At 38.2% G+C, this 20,559-nt stretch overlaps 1 protein-coding gene across 1 annotated transcript in view; it reads right to left on the bottom strand.

Annotated features, from left to right (window-relative positions):
• Nucleotides 1-20,559, bottom strand: part of LOC115212214 (myosin-9-like) — a 37,563-nt gene that overhangs the window by 13,276 nt on the left and 3,728 nt on the right. Inside the window, exons 2-4 of the mRNA XM_036502917.1 lie at nucleotides 11,151-11,351; nucleotides 8,414-8,547; nucleotides 5,379-5,804 (exon numbers count right to left, since the gene is read on the bottom strand). Coding sequence (XP_036358810.1) covers nucleotides 5,379-5,804; nucleotides 8,414-8,547; nucleotides 11,151-11,351 — 761 coding nt within the window. The remainder of the gene's footprint in view (nucleotides 1-5,378; nucleotides 5,805-8,413; nucleotides 8,548-11,150; nucleotides 11,352-20,559) is intronic.

Below are 20,559 nucleotides of genomic sequence, written 5' to 3'. Positions count from 1 at the left end.
TCACTTTCCCACTCTCTTACTCTTCCTTTCTCTCGGACTCTCCCTTGCTTTCTCTTACTCTCTATCTTTCTCTATCTATCTCTCTCCCATTTATAAACAACAAAAGATCTTGAGTAAGTTGAGAAATAAAATATTTTGAAAGATCAATCATAAATATCAGGCAGTGACAACGGAAAGGTCTGCTTCGATGCAGACAGCAAAACACTAACAATTAAAGGGGACAGACGAACTTGCAAGCTGAATAAAAATTAAAAAAATATTGGAAACCAAAGTTTGAAGGGATAGAATCTGAGGATAGTAGAGTCACCATGGCTGGCATTTCTTAACGACGGACAGCAACGTAGTGGCAGTTTAACGGCGGGCGTAAAATTTTGAACTTAATGTAAAAGAAAATTCCTAAACACCAAGTTTTGAAGTGACTCTTTCTCACAACAGTAAACTCACCATGGCAAGCATTCAAAACTTCTTCATCATGGACGGCAACACATTGAAGATTTAAAGGCTTGCGCAGATTTTTTAGCTTGATGTAACAGAGAATTCCTAAACACCCGCTCCTGTAAATTTTAATCCCCTTCCAGCCCCATTTAGACCCCTTTTCACATTTTGGTTAATATAATCTGATTTCATTCGGGTCTACTCGGGCCACATTTTATAAGATGAGGAATTTTGTCCTAGAGGTCAGGCCTTTCATTTGAGGAAAAAAATAGTTGCCATGCAAACTCGCCAGCCACTTTTAACATAGGTGTGCATATTTTCAGCACAACCGACCACATAATGCACACATTATATATATATATATATATATATACACACACATATATATATAATGCGTATATATATATATATATATATATATATATATATATATACGCATTATATATATATGGTGTGTACGCATTATATATACAAATGTATACAAATTATATATATATAAATTAAATTACAGATAAAACCGCTATTAGGCAAATCAAACAGTGAAAAACATAAACCAAATATAAAAATAAAATATAATATACAAAATATATAAAATATAAAATTGAAAAATTTAAATTATTAATTCATATTTATAATTTTTTTAAAAATATATATAACCATCAAAAAGTATTAAAAAGTTTAATATACATAAATACAGATATATACACTTTGTATAATACATTATATATATCAAAACTGACAGCTGTTTCGAAACAGCTGTCAGTTTTGATTTATTTGCATATTATATTTGAAAAAAATTTTTTACTTATATCTCTTTATCTTTTTACTATTACTGTATATCTATTTCATTTTATGTATTGCCTTTACTCATATGTAATGGTGTATTAAAGTATGGATTGAGTATCATCGGATAGTTGATGTTTTACTGATTTAAGTATATTTCTCCATTCTCTAATTTTGTAGTATTAATTTACGGTAATATATTACCTTTACCCATATAATGCAATAGATGAACTGATTGTTTGACAATTGTTAAATCTATGTATTAAATTTGTTGGGTACCTATCTTGCAGTATATTGGATATATATTATCCCATGGTGGGTTGAATTTTCAACCCCTATCTCATTTTATAACCTACATTATATATACATATTTATATATAGAATACACACACACATATATATAAATTAACCCAATAAATATCTGATTCATAATATTTGTTCTCATGATAGTGTGGTGGTGGTGGCGATGATAATTCTCTCTGTGAATGCAGACAGACGTAGAGAGAGAGAGAGAGAGTGTGAAAGCGCTGTCGAAGGTGGGGAGGGGGAGATATAGAACGCTGTGAAACAACGTTATAAAGAGAATGTGAAGGTAAGGGAGTTAGACGCTGTGAAACATTATATATAGAAATTGATGGGAAGGGAGGAAAGAGAATGAGTGATGGAGGAAGACAGATACATACAAGAATGAAAGTAGACTTGTCAAAGTGCGTTTTTGGCCCTAGCAACGACACCTTTTAAGATGGGGATTTCTAACCTAGCCCACTCGCATCCTCACCTCATTTTACATGTCACTGTAAATTTTGGAGTCGATCCGACGGGATCTAGTGGCCTTTAACCCATTCTCAATGCCAAAACCAGACAAACAAACAAACTTTTCGCATTTCAGATTTATAATATAGATATATATATATATAAAATGTGCATATATAGACGTGTTTTACTCTTATTGCTTATTTTTTTATACTTCTTTACACTTTTTTCAGTATTGTTGCCCTTAGCCCTGTTTTTTCTTGTGCATGTGCATATATAGATGTGCGTATGAACCTTTTTGTATATATATATATTTTTTGGCAAATGGTGTGGGTGAGGATGTGTGTGTTTCAAGTGAGGGTAGATGAATGTATACTTATAGGCACATGTATGTAGGTGTGCGGGCGTGCATGTGTAGGTATGGGCATGCGCGCTTATGCGAATACCATGAATATTTTTACTCCCTCCCCTTACTTAGCGGTCATTCAAATAGCTCTTTTGTCTTAATAACGGTCTATCATACAGTAATTTCCCTTTGTTTAACAGTCATTTTCATAGCATTTTTCCAATGGCCGGATAACTGAAGAGATGGCGGCATGGATTTCCATCCCGACATCCAAAACTCGGAGTTTTATCATGGCTACCAAATAATTGTCACATATTACATTTACAGATAAATTCCTCTATTTACATAATATTGAGGTCTCTTTCATTCTTTTATTGTCTTACCATTTCTATCAATATATATATATATATCATATACACACACAGAATAATATCCCATTTAGTGCTACCCTATTTATCTCTAATTCACTACCGTGCTCTTTATTCTTGGAGACTATATTTACAGTGGGATAGCATTACATTATACTAACTCTTAGAGAGGCTATTGAAGATTCTGTGTTTTTTTATGATGAGGTCTCTTAAGCATATGCCTCACAATAGACAAGGAGAAAGAAAAGGTATTAAGGATCAAAGAGTGGGTGGAATACTTGTGAAAGGGTCAGATAAGAGCAGTGACATCTTTGGTTGTAATGGAATGCTCTGTATGGAGAACAAAAGAGATCCACAGTCATCCATAGTCTCACCAACAACTTGGTACAGTGAGATTGAGAGATGAGCAAGAGGGAATAATTGTGGCTGTCATGAAAGGTAAAGAATGGGTTGAGTGATAGGCAACTAGTGGTGGGGAATGAATGGTAGATGAGCGATAAGGGTGTTAGAGGAATGAGAGGCTATCAAAGAGATTGATGATGTAGACTTGGTGGTACACTTGGAAACAGGGAGGGAGCATCTGGCCATAGAAAATCTGGCCTTGACAAAGTTTTTCTGACTTTTGTAAGCATGGAAAAGTAAATATTAAAATTATGATGATATATATCATCATCATCATCATTTAACATCCACTTTCCATGCTGGCATGAGTTGGACAATTTGACAGAAGCTAGCTAGGCAGAAGACTGCACTAGGCTTCAGCATCAGTTTTGGCATGGTTTTTATGGCTGGATGCCCTTCCTATACACACACATACATATACACATATGTGTGAATCGATAAATAGAGGTTGTGTGCATATGTAGTTGTCCTATCATATGTTATTGGTTTAACTTTGCTTTTCATATTTTAAGAGCAAGGATATACAAGTTCTATTTAAGAAAATAGGTATCAGCCATGTGCTGTGGATGTCAATGCAATCAACAGTACACCTATAATTTTGTACAATAATGAAAACTAATACACACGCACACAGACATATGTAATTAAAAACACGGAAGTCTTTTCTCAGTCTGTAACCATGTAATAATAACATTATGAGCTACCAAGTAGCATTATATACAGTGTTACCCAGTTTAACACCACTACAAAATCTGATCCTTGGATGCCTTTAACACAGTTCATTCTGTTGTAAGCATTTCAGCCAGATCTCTGGTCTGAGAATAAATTCTTTCTTTCTTGCTTTCCTCCCACCAGTCTCAGAGGCCCGAAAAAGATCATGGTTTCTTCCCTTCCTCCTCCTCCTCCTCCTCCTTGGACTAAGCAATATAAGAAAAATATAAAAACAACCATTACATGTTTGTTTTCATTTAGGATTACATATCATTTATTATGATGTTGCATTTGATATTATTTATTATTATGTAGCATTAGACACCATTTGTTGTCATGCTGTATATTAGATACTGTTTGCTAGTGTCTTCATTAACAAGGTTAATGAAGATACAGTTGATGGTTCCAGTTCTTCCCATTACTCAGCAATCTTATCCACAGTATCCACGTAAAAGCACCCACTACACTCTCGGAGTGGTTGTCATTAGGAAACTCTGCCAGATCAGACTGGAGCCTGGTGCAGCCATCTGGCTTGCCAGTCCTCAGTCAAACCGCCCAACCCATGCCAGCATGGAAAGCGGACGTTAAACGATGATGATGATGATGTGTGTATGTGTGTAACGAGAGTTTTTCAAATCGTTAACTATATACGTTGATCTTAACTAAAACGCAAGTGGCCATTGAGCTAAGAAAATGTAGTTTTACATTAACAATTCAAAAAAACTAAGCAATACGAGTTTCTAAGTTTCCATAGAGCAAAATTACTGACCATATCCCAAAATTAAGGAAGGAAGGAAGAGAAATATGGAAGAAATAGAATAGAAAAAGACAAACACGACTGTTTTTTAGAAGCTACTCAAAAATGTGATAAAACTCTTTCAGTAAACTCTTCTCTATATATTAACCCGTTAGTTACAATATTTATGTTGAAATACACTGCTTTTGTTTCAATCAATTCTGAAAGTAATGAATTTTGTAAAATAGATTTACCTTTATCAAGCTGGTGTTTGGAACATGGATCAAACTAAAATTTGATGGAAGATTTTAATTTAGATCACTTTAACCCTTTATCATTCAGATTTCTCTGTCTAATGTAATACTTATTTATTCACATTAGTTTGAATTAATCAGGTATTATCTTGTATCTTTGAGATATCGGATATATGATTGCTTACCTTTAGAATATTGTAGGTAAGTGAGAGAGGCCAGATCTGGCCAGTTTGAAAATAATACAGGTAAGTTATTTTAGCTGGATATGACTGGTTTAAGTGCTAAAGGGTTAATGTAGGAAGTTTGTATCCTAAAACCAAGAACGGTCTCAGGCAGGTTAGTGTCAAAAGAGTTACAAATGTCAAGCCACATGTTTTTAGCTTCTAAACTTCAAAACATCATGCTCCACAAATCAAATAAAGTAAAAAGAAGACTAACCTTTTGTAGAAATACCAGTGAAATGGATACCTCGATCAGTTAAATTTGAGTTATAAGTTAGCTCAAGTAGACTGGTCAAAGTTAGCCAAAAATAACAGCTATTATATCATTACTACTAAGTTGTACCTAAAGATAAGGAAAATACTTCATACCTTCTGACGTGCATACAAAACTTCTTGTTTAATAGTTTCCAAGTTATGTTGCAGCGTTTTGTCTCGCATGTTAATTTCAGCCAAGCCCTTGCTCAAATTATCGGATTCTATTTTTACATTTTTCAATTCAACTGGAATTACAGATGTCTTATCTTGGATGTTTTCAATTTGTGCAGTCAGATCACTTAACATATGTTTAATCTGTGATTGTTTCTTTTCAAAATTGAACTGGGTCTTCTTGAAGGCTGCAACATCAGCCATTGTTTTTTCCATGTTCAAAATGAGGCTCTCTACTTTTCGGTTCAATTTATTCATCTCCATTTCTTGCTGCACTTTACTGTTTTGCAGCTCATCGATTATTTGAGATTTTGTCTTTGATGCCTTCTCAGCCTCCAATCGCATCTCACTGACTTTTTGTCGAATTTCCTTTCAAAGAGAATAAAATGGAAGAAAATTATTAAAAGAGAAAGAGGAGGAGAATGTAAAAATATTCTTGTATCAGTCATAATCATGATATGAGTGGTTTATCATCATCCTCATCATCATTTAACGTCCGCTTTAAATGATGATGATGATGATGATAAACCACTCATATCATGATTATGACTGATACAAGAATATTTTTACATTATAGAACAACCAGCTAGGAAGTCAATGGATCAAAGCCTCTCACCAGTATTGTGTAGTATCCATAGCCAAGTCTACCTTACTTGTATCAGGTTGTTCAAGGTGATATAACATCCAGTGGTAATATTGTGAAATTAACCAGCTTACTATGCTAAGTTCAATTTATCCCATGCAAACATCTACTTGTGATAGATCAGTGTCTTTGTCTTTTAACATAGATAAAGGAAAGGATAACGTCGTCGTCATCATCAAAACAACGTACTTAACACAGCATCTTTACAGAATCTTCCAATTCACCATTTTTCAACAAATACCACTCTCTAAGCCAGGTGTGGGCAACTTTTATCAAGAAGCAGGCAACATGAGGCATGGCTCATAATCAGGCAGGCCACACTGCTAAAAAAATTCAAGGTAATTTTTTATTAGGTATGCCATTCTGAAAGTCCCATGGGTTGCAGGCTGCCTAAAGCAGTACTCTCCTACTGAAAAAGCCATCGCACTTTCCAGCTATCTTACTTAAAATTGCATAAAGAAAACTCCTCCCAAACTCTTCTTCTTCACCAGTCTCCTCACCACATACACACAGCAGCTGCCAAGAGCAAAAACTTCTCTGATCAATCCAACTCAACAAGGTGGCAAGTACTGATAGCATTCTTTCCACCAACTTAAAACTACATTTCAGAGAGCTAACAACAATCCTTACTAATGCCTTTAGTTTTTCTCTCCTTTCTCTCTCTCTCTCTCTCTCATCATCATCATCATCGTTTAACGTCTGTTTTCCATGCTAGCATGGGTTGGACAGTTCGACCAGGGTCTGGGAGCCAGGAGGCTGCACCAGGCTCTAGTCTGATCTGGCAGTGTTTCTACAGCTGGATGCCCTTCCTAACGCTAACCACAATGTGAGTGTAGTGGGTGCTTTTTACATGCCACCGGCACAGGGGCCAGAGGTGGCTGGCAAACGGCTACGATCGGTTGGTGCTTTTACGTGTCACCAACACGGACGCCAGTATATATATATATATATATATATATATATATGTATATATATATGAAAAAACATTCGAGCGAGGTTGTTGCCAGTGCTGCGCTGCTGGACTGGCTCCTGTGCAGGTGGCACATAAAAAAACCACCATTTGAGCATGGCTGTTGCCAGTACCGCCTGACTGGCCCTCGTGCTGGTGGCACATAAAAGCACACACTACACTGTGAGTGAACCATCTTTTCCAAGGTGTGGCCCTACTCTGCAGTGCACTGAGCCTGATTCTTTGGCAAACTTGTTGAAGGCTCTGGGGTTAGATTTTATATTGTCTATAGCCCAGGCTTCTTTGTCTGCTCTTTCTTTTTCATGGGAGAGTTGCTGATTTTTTTCGATCTCCAGTGACTGTATTTTCAGGTGGGATTTTTCACTGCTTTCAATTTGTTTGTTTAGGCAATTTGAAATTTTTGCATGCCATTTCATAAGAATTTTTCTCTCCCTGGGGATTTTTTTCTTGTGTACAGTGGCCTCTATCTCTGGGACACATTTGTAGCATATGGCTTGCATTACAGACATGAATTGTTGAAGTTTCATGTCGATGTCTGGTGAAGAGAGACATTTAGGCCAGTTTTGCTTGAGGATCTCATTCTCAGTTTGTTTCCAGTTTGCTTTATGGAAGTTCAAACTGGAAAGATTTTAAGAGTTTCTTGTAGGTTGCATGCCCATGGTTTCCTTTGGTTTGTACATGGTCAGCTCTACCATGTTGTGATCCAAGAGTAGCGTCGATGTCACTTTCACATTATGGATGAGATCCATATTATTTGTGAAGCAGAGATCCAGTATATTACCTGACCTGATTGGTTGGAGTACTATTTGTTCCATGTACAAAGTGTTGATGAGGTTCTAGGAGAGACATTTACATATATATATATATATATATATATAATTTACACACACACACACATACACACACATATACATACATTTACACACACACATACACATACAATCAGCAACAGTCCCTTTCTCTTAAGAACTTCAGCAAAAGCAATTTGAAATCAGCAAAGCTTCTGTCTTGAGTTGGGCATAAGAATTTCATGTTGCTTGTTTTAACTTTACATCCACCTCTTGTTTCTTAAATCAACAGCATGCAATCGTAAGACTTTCTCCAACCCACACTTAATCATCTACCTAATCCACTAACAAGGCTATAGTAAAAGACACTAGCCTAATGTGTTGCACAGTAGGACTGAACCCCAAACCACATGGTCAGGATGCAAACTCCTTGGCTATATAGCCACACTTGCATCTAACAGTCAAACCTGCACCTACAACACTATATCTATATAAAAGATGCTAGACTCCTTTTAATCATAGTTCTGCTGGATCAAAAAAAGTCTGGGTCAAAACAACAACAAAAAAATACTCTTACATCAAAATCTTCAATGTCTTCTCTCAGCTGATTGACTTTACTCTGCAGAGCTTCAAGTTTACGCTGGGTGCTCTCACTCATTCCTTTGTACAACTTATTGTAGTCTTTAGTTTCGCTAGTAACATCTATGGCAGCTAATAAAGGCCAAACAAAAACATGGATTAAATGCAATGCAACATAAAACATTACCCCCAAACGTTATTATCATCATTATCAACATTATTTTCATATTCAACATTATTGCCATCATCAACATTGTTTCCATTATCACCTTCAACCTCATTGTTATAAGCACCATATTCATCATAATTATTATCATTAGAAACAAGTCAACAAGAAAGGCCTTTATGCGGTCGCTGAATCTGCTAGAAATGACAACCAACTCTCTTCTACCATCTTAAACAGGAAAAGACACACTAAATAATGTAGTCCTGTATTCCTCTAAAAAAACAGGGTGGTCACTACAAGAATACTTTTGATTACAGTCTAAAGTTTACCTGGTGCTAAACATTATCATCATCATAAACAGACCCAACAATAAAACTTACAGTTCAATCATCATTTTGTTAGCAAATATTTTTGTTACTTTTTTTTTTTTGTTAATTTACATGTTGAGAAAAAATTTATTAAAACTGCAGATATTTTTTACTTGCAATGTATTCAATTGGAAAGAAGAAATTCATAGAGGCAGACCTTAAAATTTAACAAAAGTAAGAGGTAATTGAATACCACAAGTCTGATATTACAATACTAATATGAACAATAAAGATTTCTTTTTGTTTTCTACCATATTCATGCTCAGAACTTCCTCAAGAATACTGTTGCTCTTCTTCACTACTAGTTCTCTATACATTGTTAACATAGAACTCCCAAACTCCTTGACTAGTGGAAAGCATCCAGTCATAAAAAAATCAAGACGAGACATGACAGCCAGGCAGAATATTATGAAAACAATATGTGTTCACCACCACTGCCTGACTTTTCAAGAATAGCTTCCTCTCAGCCAATTTCTAGGTGAGACTGAACTGTTTAAGTGATTTGTTGGTCCTCTATTGCATGACATTGTGTAACAGCATGGATTTGCTTCTCTGGGTGCTGAGCCGAAAGCCCACCAATATGTCCAGGTTAACCCCTGCTATTACTACAGCCTCAAATTCTTTCAGAATGATGCCATCTATCCCCACTTCTGGACAGTGTGTTGGCACATGTAGACAATGTCACATTGCTGGACATCACTTCTGTGGTTGTCAACATATGTCAACACAGTTCTTCCATGTCTCAGTCCAAAAGAAACGGCAATGATGAAAATGGCATTCATATACATGCATTATGATATATACAGCCAGGTGTAACATAAAAGAAAGAATACTGTGCTGGCACAGGTATGTAATATGTATAGAGGCTGTCAGTGTATAAAGTGCTGAGTGTATGAAGTGGAGAAAGGCCTTGAAATACATTGGACAAAGTGGTGAATATCTCATCAATACTCATAGAATTTCTCATAATTTCTCATTAATCCTGTACAGAACTCAGGTTCTGTACAGGAGTAGCTGTGTGGTAAGTAGCTCACATACCAGCCACATGGTTCCGGGTTCAGTCCCACTGTGTGGCACCTTGGGAAAGTGTCTTCTACTATAGCCTCGGGCCAACCAAAGCCTTGTGAGTGGATTTGGTAGAAGGAAACTGAAAGAAGCCTGTCATATATATGTATATATGTGTGTGTGTGTGTGTGTTTGTCCCCACACCATTGCTTGACAACCAGTGTTGGTGTGTTTACATCCCTGTAACTTAACAGTTTGGCAAAAGAGACCAATAGTACTAGGCTTACAAAGAATAAGTTTTGGGGCTGATTTGTTCGACTAAAGGCGGTGCTCCAGTATGACCACAGTCAAATGACTGAAACAAGTAAAAGAGTAAAGAGTAACAGTCCACCAATTACATTTTCCACCTTGCTGAGGTAACCTGACAACACTTCATATGTCAAATGTACAATACATATATATACAAAGTATGGGGGTTTAGTATGCAGATGATCTAAATGATTAGGTACACTAGGTAAGTGCTGTAATGGATTACTGGAGTTGCAAGGTTATAGCTAAGACGGTAGTTATGGAACCATTGCAGATTTCCGATGAAGTGGATATATAATAGTTAAACAGGACTTCAAACATTAAGGCAACGCCATTAAACCAACACCAATAATAATGATTACAAAATCAACAAGCTAACAAGAGAGAGCTTCCATCTACTTACAGGACCTACTAGAAATAGTAGCCACATTTCTCTCAAATCACACTTTACTGTCTTAGAAAAATAGGACACATCAGATAATATAGTTCAGGATACAATATGCCAGAAATAAAACAAAACAGATAGACTCCCAGGGTTAGAATGCCCTTCATTATAGGTCTTTCCTATCAGAGCCAAATTGGATTAAACAGCTACAATATCAACAACAAAAACATTAGTGCGTTTATGTATTTAAATGTATGTGTGTTTATGTATGCATTATTTAGAAGTGAGGTCAGCCTGGAGCTATAGTAGAAAATACTTGCCCAAGGTTCCATGATGTGAGACTTAACCTAAAATCCCATGGCTTGGATGCAAACTTTTTAACCACACAGACATGCATGCATGTGCATTCATGCATGTGTGTGTGCATGCATGAATTCTTTCAAAGTAAGCCATCATCCTAGCATCAATTGAAAATATAGAAAAATTATTAGGTCATATTTACCTCCTGCACTTTTTTCTCTTGATCTGGTTGAAACTTGCATATTAAGGTGAATGGTGGAGGACAGATAACACTTCCCTGTTTGCTTGTCAAAGTTGAAAAATTTGCATTTGATTGTCGTTTCTGAATCACAGGCTTTGGCACAAGTATCCCGAGTAAACTTGCCTCGCTTCACAATTCCATTACTAGTGTTGCTCATATAAACTACAGTGAGTTGTCAGAGAAGAAAGGCAGAAAGATTATTTACATCTAAATATACATACATATGTGTATGTCTAAACATATACGCGTGTGTGTACATACATAAGCATGACAAAGAGAACATGGAAACAAAAGTAATGATGGTGACTGGGTGTTTTCATTACATTCACCCTCTGTCCTTGTTGCCTCTATGACACTCTGTGGCCTTCCATTCCCATGGCTTCTTTGCCATCTTGACGCTCATCTATCTCTCCTCCTGCCTCTATAATCTTGTTCTTTCTCTTTCACTGATTCCCTCCCCTACAGCCTCGCTGCATCCTCAACATCCTCTTACTTTTCTCTCTCTATTGCACACTGCTCCCTCCAACACTTGCTCGATTTCACCCATATAATGTGGAATAACAATAGATTGTTCCCTACTCATCTCATCACGCTCACCTTTATCATTCACTGTCCACCTATCAGTCTGTCCATCTCTCTCACACACACACACTATTCTTTCTCTTCCATTACGCCCCACCAAGTACTGTCTCTTCTGTTACCCCTCTTTTACCACCCTCTGATGACAATAAATCTTTTCTTCCCGTCATACTTTAACCCTTTAGCATTTAAACCTGCTATATCTGGCCATGTTCAAATTGGCCAGATCCAGCCTCTCACAACAAACCTACCATGTCATTCTTTAAAATAAACAATCGCGTCATTGCAATCTTGAAGCTACATGATAATGCATGTTTAATTCAAAACAATATGAGTTAATATGCATTACATTTGACAGAATAATCTGAGTGCTAAAAGGTTGACTCATCTTAACATCCTGATTTAAGCTTAGCTTATGTCATCATCCTCCCTTCCATTTTCCCTGTCAGTCTTACAAGTTACAAGGCAACCCCTGTGGAGGCACATAGCTTAGTGGTTAGGGTGTTGGACTTAGGATAGTAAGGTTGAGGCTTTGATTCCTAGACTGAGAGACACATTGTGTTCTTGAGCAAAACACTTCATTTCACATTGTTCCAGCTGGCAAAAGTGAGTAACCTTGCGACAGATCAGCATCCTATCCAGGTAGGGAATTCATACACCATGGAAACCATAAACTGGACCTTATGTGTTGGCATGATACAAAACTGAACTAGAACCATGTGTTTGGGAAGCAAACTTCTTATCACACTGCCACGCTTATATATATATATATATATATATATATATATATATATATAGTATTTTTTTAGTATTCTTTATGTAACAGTTTGTGGTATAAATTATACCTACATTGCATAAATTTCCAGTTTTATCATCCTGTACAAGGATTCCATTCAATTTTCTAAGCTCCTTAACTTTGTACTTTAATTTAAATAAGGGTTTATTCTTGAGAATGTTTTTCTTAAACTTGATATTTTTAAGTAGTTTCCATTGGGACTTTTTTGTATTTAAAATTTCTTCTGATTTTGCTTAGTTCTTCATTGGTATCATTGCATAAATTCTCTTCCTTACTCTGTTCTTTATCGTGGAGCAGAGCCTTCCATCTCATTCTTCTTGTTAATTCATGGAATTTAGCAATGATATCCTTAATGTACTCCTTACGAGTATGTAATGGTATATCTTTTAGAGATGTATCAATTCCAATCTTCTCCATTTTCTGTTAGAAATCTGGTTCCTATTAATCATCATCATCATCATCATCGTTTAACATCCACTTTCCATGCTGGTATGGGTTGGACGGTTTGACTGAGGACTGGTGAGCCAGAGGCTGCACCAGGCTCAATCTGATCTGGCAAAGTTTCTACAGCTGGATGCCCTCCCTAACGCTAACCACTCCGAGAGTGTAATGGATGCTTTTTACGCGCCACCATCATGAGGGCCAGTCAGGCAGTTCTGGCAACGACCACGCTCAAAAGGTGTTTTTACGAGCTACCTGCATGGGAGCCAGTCTGGCAGCGCTGGCAACAACCTCACTCGAATGTTGTTTTTCATGTGCCAGTAAGACAATGCTGGTAATGATCACACTCTAATGGTGCTTTTCCCATGTCACCGGCATGGGAGCCAATCCATGGCCCTGGCAATGATCATGCTCAAATATGCTTTTAATGTTCCGCTGACATGAGCTGTCCTCATTCATTTGCAACACATAACCATACCAGCGCAGTCGTCTCTCTTGCACACCACATCTGATGCTTCTTAAATCCAACTTTTCTCTCAGGGCGCTTACACTCTGTCGTGTATGCACACTGACATTACACATCCAGCAGATGTCCTTAGCAGTCACGGCCCATGTTTCATTGCCATGTAGCATGGCTGTTCACACGGTTTTTAATAATAGTAATAATAATATATGTTAGGATATTATAACACTTATATATACATATGCACATATATATATATATATATATATATATATACGCATACATACATATGCACACATATCCGTGTGTAGCAGGTTGAATGTGGATTTGTCCTTTAATTGGAGTGGTTTCCAAAAAGATTTCTAATGTTGATTCTTCATACTTTTCTAAATACTAAAAAACACAAAATAATAAACAAAGATGTTCTCAAATCTATTAATCCTGAAGCTAAGTAAATAATGAAAGAATAGGAATTGATGACATAACTGAGATTTATGAACCCTCTAGACTTAGATTTAGCCTTAATCCCTTTGTCTGTCCTTGTTTGTCCCCTTTATGTTTAGCCCCTTGTGGGCAGTAAAGAAATTATATATATATATGTGATCTCTTGAGCACCACCAGCAAAAATATTTTTTTTCCTCTGTCTTCCCTTCTTGGGATCTTTGCTTCTCCTTGTTTCCGACGAAGAGCTCCACTCGAAACGTTAAACCCTCCTTCCCTTCTTTCCTGAGCGTCAAATAATACTTTAATTGTTCCATGTCCTCGCGTTGCTGTGTTTTTTTCTGTGTTTTCTTGTTTGGATTAACTATATATATATATATACATACTTGGAAATGGATGCGTGGCGTTTAATTAAATAATAATATAAATAATATATATATATATATATATATATATTATTTATATTATTATTTAATTAAACGCCACGCATCCATTTCCAAGTATGTATGTATATATATATATATATATATATATATATATATATATATATATATATATCATCATCATCATCATCATCATTTAACGTCCGCTTTCCATGCTAGCATGGGTTGGACGGTTCAACTGGGGTCTGGGGAGCCCGAAAGCTGCACCAGTCCAGTCAGATCTGGCAGTGTTTCTACAGCTGGATGCCCTTCCTAACGCCAACCACTCCGAGAGTGTAGTGGGTGATTTTATGTGCCACCGACACAGGTGCCAGACGAGGCTAGCAAACGGCCACGCTCGGATGGTGTTTTTATGTGCCACCAACACAGGTGCCAGACGAGGCTGGCAGACAGCCACGCTCGGATGGTGTTTTTATGTGCCACCGACACAGGTGCCAGACGAGGCTGGCAGACGGCCACGCTCGGATGGTGTTTTTATGTGCCACCGACACAGGTGCCAGACGAGGCTGGCAGACGGCCACGCTCGGATGGTGTTTTTATGTGCCACCGACACAGGTGCCAGATGAGGCTGGCAAACGGCCACGATCGGATGGTGCTTGTTACGTGCCCACAGCACGGAGGCCAGTCGATGCGGTATTGGCTACGGCCACGTTCGGATGGTTTTCTTATGTGCCACGTGCCACCGGCACTGGTACCACAAAGATACAAATTCCATTGATGTTCATCTATTTTGATTTGTTTTGATTTGATTTTGATTTTCACTTGCCTCAACAGGTCTTCACAAGTGTCACAAGAAGGAAGGTATGCACAGGTGGACTGACTACGTCCCAGGTAGAGGCCATGGGTTATGGCCTGACTAGTCTTGCCGGGTCTTCGGATGGTGTTTTTATGTGCCACCGACACAGGTGCTAGATGAGGCTGGCGAACGGCCACGATCGGATGGTGTTTGTCATGTGCCCACCGCACTGACTACGGCACTGATGGATTTCTTGTGTGCCACAGGCACTGGTACCACAAGATACAAATTCCATTGATGTTCATCTATTTTGTCTATTTTGATTTGATTTGATTTGATTTTCACTTGCCTCAACCGGTCTTCACAAGTGTCACAAGAAGGAAGGTATGCACAGGTGGACTGACTAGTCTTGCCGGGTCTTCGGAAGGTGTTTTTTATGTGCCACCGACACAGGTGCCAGATGAGGCTGGCGAACGGCCATGATCGGATGGTGTTTGTTACGTGCCCACAGCACGGAGGCCGGTCGATGCGGAACTGGCTACGGCCACGTTCGGATGGTTCTCATGTGTGCCACCGGCACTGGTACCACAAAGTGTGTGCCACCGGCACTGGTACCACAAAGATACAGATTCCATTGATGTTCATCTATTTTGATTTGTTTTGATTTGATTTTCACTTGCCTCAACAGGTCTTCACAAGTGTCACAAGAAGGAAGGTATGCACAGGTGGACTGACTACGTCCCAGGTAGGGGCCATGGGTTATGGCCTGACTAGTCTTGCCGGGTCTTCGGATGGTGTTTTTATGTGCCACCGACACAGGTGCTAGATGAGGCTGGCGAACGGCCACGATCGGATGGTGTTTGTCATGTGCCCACAGAACGGAGGCCAGTCGATGCGGTACTGGCTACGGCCACTTTCGGATGGTTTTCTCTTGTGTGCCACCGGCACTGGTACCACAAAGATACAGATTCCATTGATGTTCATCTATTTTGATTTGTTTTGATTTGATTTTGATTTTGATTTTCACTTGCCTCAACAGGCCTTTGATTTTCACTTGCCTCAACAGGCCTTCACAAGTATCACAAGGGGGAAGGTATGCACAGGTGGACTGACTACGTCCCATGTAGGGGCCATGGTTTATGGCCTGACTAGTCTTGCCGGGTCTTCGGAAGGTGTTTTTATGTGCCACCGACACAGGTGCTAGATGAGGCTGGCGAACGGCCACGACCGGATGGTGTTTGTTATGTGCCCACAGCACGATGGCCAGTGATGCGGTACTGACTACGGCCACGTTCGGATGGATTCTTGTGTGCCACCGGCACTGGTACCACAAGCGGTACTGACTACGGCCACGTTCGGATGGATTCTTGTGTGCCACTGGCACTGGTACCACAAGGATACAAATTCCATTGATGTTCATCTATTTTGATTTGTTTTGATTTGATTTGATTTGATTTTCACTTGCCTCAGCAGGTCTTCACAAGTCGGAAGGTATGTACAGGTGGACTGACTACGTCCCAGGTAGGGCCCATGGGTTATGACCTGACTAGTCTTGCCGGGTCTTCGGATGGTGTTTTTATGTGCCGCCATGTTCCCACAGCACGGAGGCCAGTCGATGCGGTACTGGCTACGGCCACGTTCGGATGGTTTTCTTGTGTGCCACAGGCACTGGTACCACAAAGATACAAATTCCATTGATGTTCATCTATTTTGATTGATTTTGATTTTCACTTGTCTCAGCAGGTCTTCACAAGTGTCACAAGAAGGAAGGTATGCACAGGTGGATCGACTACGTCCCAGGTAGGGGCCACGGGATATGGCCTGACTAGTCCTGCCGGGTCCTCTCATGCACAGCACACTTCCATAGGACTCGGTCTTCAGTCATTTCCTTGGTGAGACATATATGCATATATGGGTAGAGTACATCACAAACAGTAAACAATATGAAATATGAAAACAAATGAGTCGAATATGCACACAACGAGAGAAACAAATGGAAAACGGGACAAGTAACATAAAGAATGATCCTTCATCAGTTGTAGGCTATTTATCCACTCCTCATTTCGAGCATTAGACAGCCAACAACTGATGTAGGGTTGTTCTTTATGTTACTTGTTCTGTTTCCCATTTGTTTCTCTCGTTGTTTGCGTATTCAACTGATTTGTTTTCGTATTTCATGTTGTTTACTGTTTGTGATGTTCTCTACCCATAAATATACATACATATATATATTTATATAATTTTAAATCCATTTACCACACTGGTGTAATAATATAGTGAAAATATCTTATGTGGTTAGACGCTTTAGCATCTATTTTTCAGTATATTGGCAAAGACAATTTTTTTCTTTTGCCCTTATTTATAATTATATATATTTATATATTCTTTTATTCTTTTACTTGTTTCAGTCATTTAACTGTGACCACGCTGGAGCACCGCCTGGAAGGGTTTTAGTTGAACAAATCAACCCCAGGACTTTTTTAAAGCCTAGTACTTATTCTATCAGCCTTTTGCTGAACTGCTAAGTTACGGGGATGTAAATGCACCAACATCGGTTGTCAAGCAGTGAGGTGGGGGCAAACACAAAGATACGTACATACATACATACATACGTAGATACATATATATATACGATGGGCTTCTTTCAGTTTCCATCTACCAAATCCACTTTGGTTGGCCTCAGGCTATAGAAGAGACTTGCCCAAGGTGCCATGCAATGGAACTGAACCTTGAACCATGTGGTTAGGAAGCAAGCTTCTTACTACACTGTCATGCCTGCACCTATATATATATATATATATACATATAATGTTAGATCCATTTACCATACTGGAATGGATTGGACAGTTTGACAGGATCCAATAAGTCAGAAGACCATGGCTTGCTCAAATGTTTCAGTTTGAGTATTGTTTCTATGGCTCGATACCCTTCATAATCCCTATCAGTTTACAGAATGTGCTGTAATGTGGTTGGTGTTAATAAGAGTATAACACACACACACATATATTTATTCATATTCATTCAGATACACATACACACACATACATACAAATACATATAAACACACACACACACAAATGAAGGCAATGGTTAAGATACATGAAATGAGGAAGGATCAAAGGAGTTTTGTGATGCAAATGACCTACCATATACAAAAACCAGCCTGCCAATTTGGTTGGTTACTTGATGTGGTCATCAGGTGTTCATTAGCCAATCAAGTGAATATAGATACCTGACAGACTTTATATTTCCCAGAAAAGATAGTTGGTTATGAACACTAAGTCTTTCTCTGGTGAAAAAGGTATATCCCAACATAGACTCATGTTTTGCAACTCGAGAGTAAGAGTTAGCCAGGCCCAGAAGCAGAAGACAATCTAGAGACAGAGGATACATGGGCTAAACGAGATAACAACCAGCAATAAGTTTAGGGGTATATTGGTACATATGACAAGATAGAGGAGGGGATAGAAAATTATAAAGGACAACTAGGAGCTTCTATGGGACAATCTACTGAGGACAACAGACTAAATCTGTGGCTGGTGCAATATCCCAACCAAAATGATTGTAACATGGAAGTGAAATACTTCCATAGATAGAGACATAAAGGCTAAGAGACAACTCTAGAAAGACAATGAAAGAAAATGGAGTAGCAAAGAGCATTATCAAGTTGAGAAGAAAAGAAGCCAATTATCAGGTACATTAAGCATGGAGCGAAGCCATGGGCAAAAAGTGTGAGGTTTTACTGATTGCAATGTATATTTGGGAGAAAATCAAGACATTGTTGGGGAGAAGTGTGTACAACAGGATAACGTTCATAGTCTTACAGACATTAAAAAGAGAGGCATGGAAGTGCTATAATTAGAAGCTGTAAATGAGGAGAATGCATGGAAGTAAGATTTGCTCCCAAAGTAGACCCAACAAAAGGACCAGCTAGTCAAGATGACTGAAAATTATGAAGACATGAAATTCACTCAGTGAATCAGAAATTACCACTGAGATTCCTAAAATATCTGTAGGATGGGACATGAACTAATCATCCACATGGTAAATCAGGCATCATATCTAATGGCTAATATAACAGTATTATCATCAACTGCTACAAAAGCAAAAGAGATGTACTAGCAAGAGGAAACTACAAAGCTATTAAACAGCCAGGTCAGATCATAAAAGTTACAAAAAATGTTATAGCACAACTGATTAGGAACAGAATTAATCTAGATTAAATGAAGTTTGGTTTTGAGTCAGAAAAAAAACACTACTCATACCATTTTCCTAAAGAAACGGCTGCAGAATAGATGTTTGCTTTCCCCGCCAAGATGTTGTGAGCAAAATTAATTTGTACATCATTTTTATAGATCTGACAAAAAGAGTATTTATCTTGACAACTGAGGTCTCTGGATAAAAATGATAGAATGGCAAAGCGACCTATACAGATAATGAAGAGCAATCAGCAACCTTTAATGCTGTTAAACAAGGCTCTATTTTAAAGAGCAATCGTTCAGGGTTGGTAGACGACGTCATTCACCCACACAATCTTTCCACGTGACATAAAGAGGCTAGGCTGAAAAAGCTGGTGAATGACATCGTCTCCTTATACCGACACTATGGAGACCAATACTGAAGGATCGCCTTGTAAGCCCCTAATCTGTCTGATATTCTACTCAGCTCAGTATTTGTTGATACATTCTCGATTGTGGAATACATATCAAATATAGAACTAAACAGAAACTTTAGAGATCCTTAAATTCGAGATCTTTTCGGCAATCAGTGGAGTAGCGTGGGGAGTACAGGTTGTACGGACTGCACGGACTGCACGGAGTGGTCATCTTATATACGGTCAAAACCCATGTAACGCCACTGTCGCCGACGTCTGTGCTTTAGTAGCTAGCTCTGAAACATATGATATTCGCTTTGAACAGGGTCTCTTTTACATTTTTGCGGCGTGTCAGGATTTTGAAATTTAACATACATAACACATATCAACACCCATCTCGTCAATACATTGAGAACGGACGTTTTCAGCTACATAAATATATGTAAACCTACACCCTAGTGGATTTACATATATTCGTTTACATATCTACATATTTACATATCTACTCGTTGTAGATGAATTAGCTTACTACGATACCATAATTCTAAATTAACAGAAAATCTAACAGCCGTTTATCAAAATCTAGCTCAGCGTTTGAGAGATTGTGAACAAACGTATGGGAGCCTGGTAATATCTACCTTGACATAAAGCTTAGGATTTGCCGGCTGACATTATTATGTAGATCAGAATTTTGGACAATAAGGACAATATTCAGCAAGTACTATGAGTTGAATTCTGGTACTATTTAAGAAGAGTGGTCCCGGTGCGCGCACTCGTGCATCCGCGCTAGCTAGTCGTGACAAGTCGATCCCTACTGTGTTTTCGTGTTTTATTTACTTTGTTTAAAAAAATTATTTACTTTGTGTTTTATTTACTT

Source organism: Octopus sinensis, linkage group LG5 (genome assembly GCF_006345805.1).
Source record: "Octopus sinensis linkage group LG5, ASM634580v1, whole genome shotgun sequence".
NCBI lineage: Eukaryota > Metazoa > Mollusca > Cephalopoda > Octopoda > Octopodidae > Octopus > Octopus sinensis.
The sequence above is the reverse complement of the archived record's forward strand: the minus strand, read 5'-3'. Positions and strand labels throughout refer to the sequence as shown.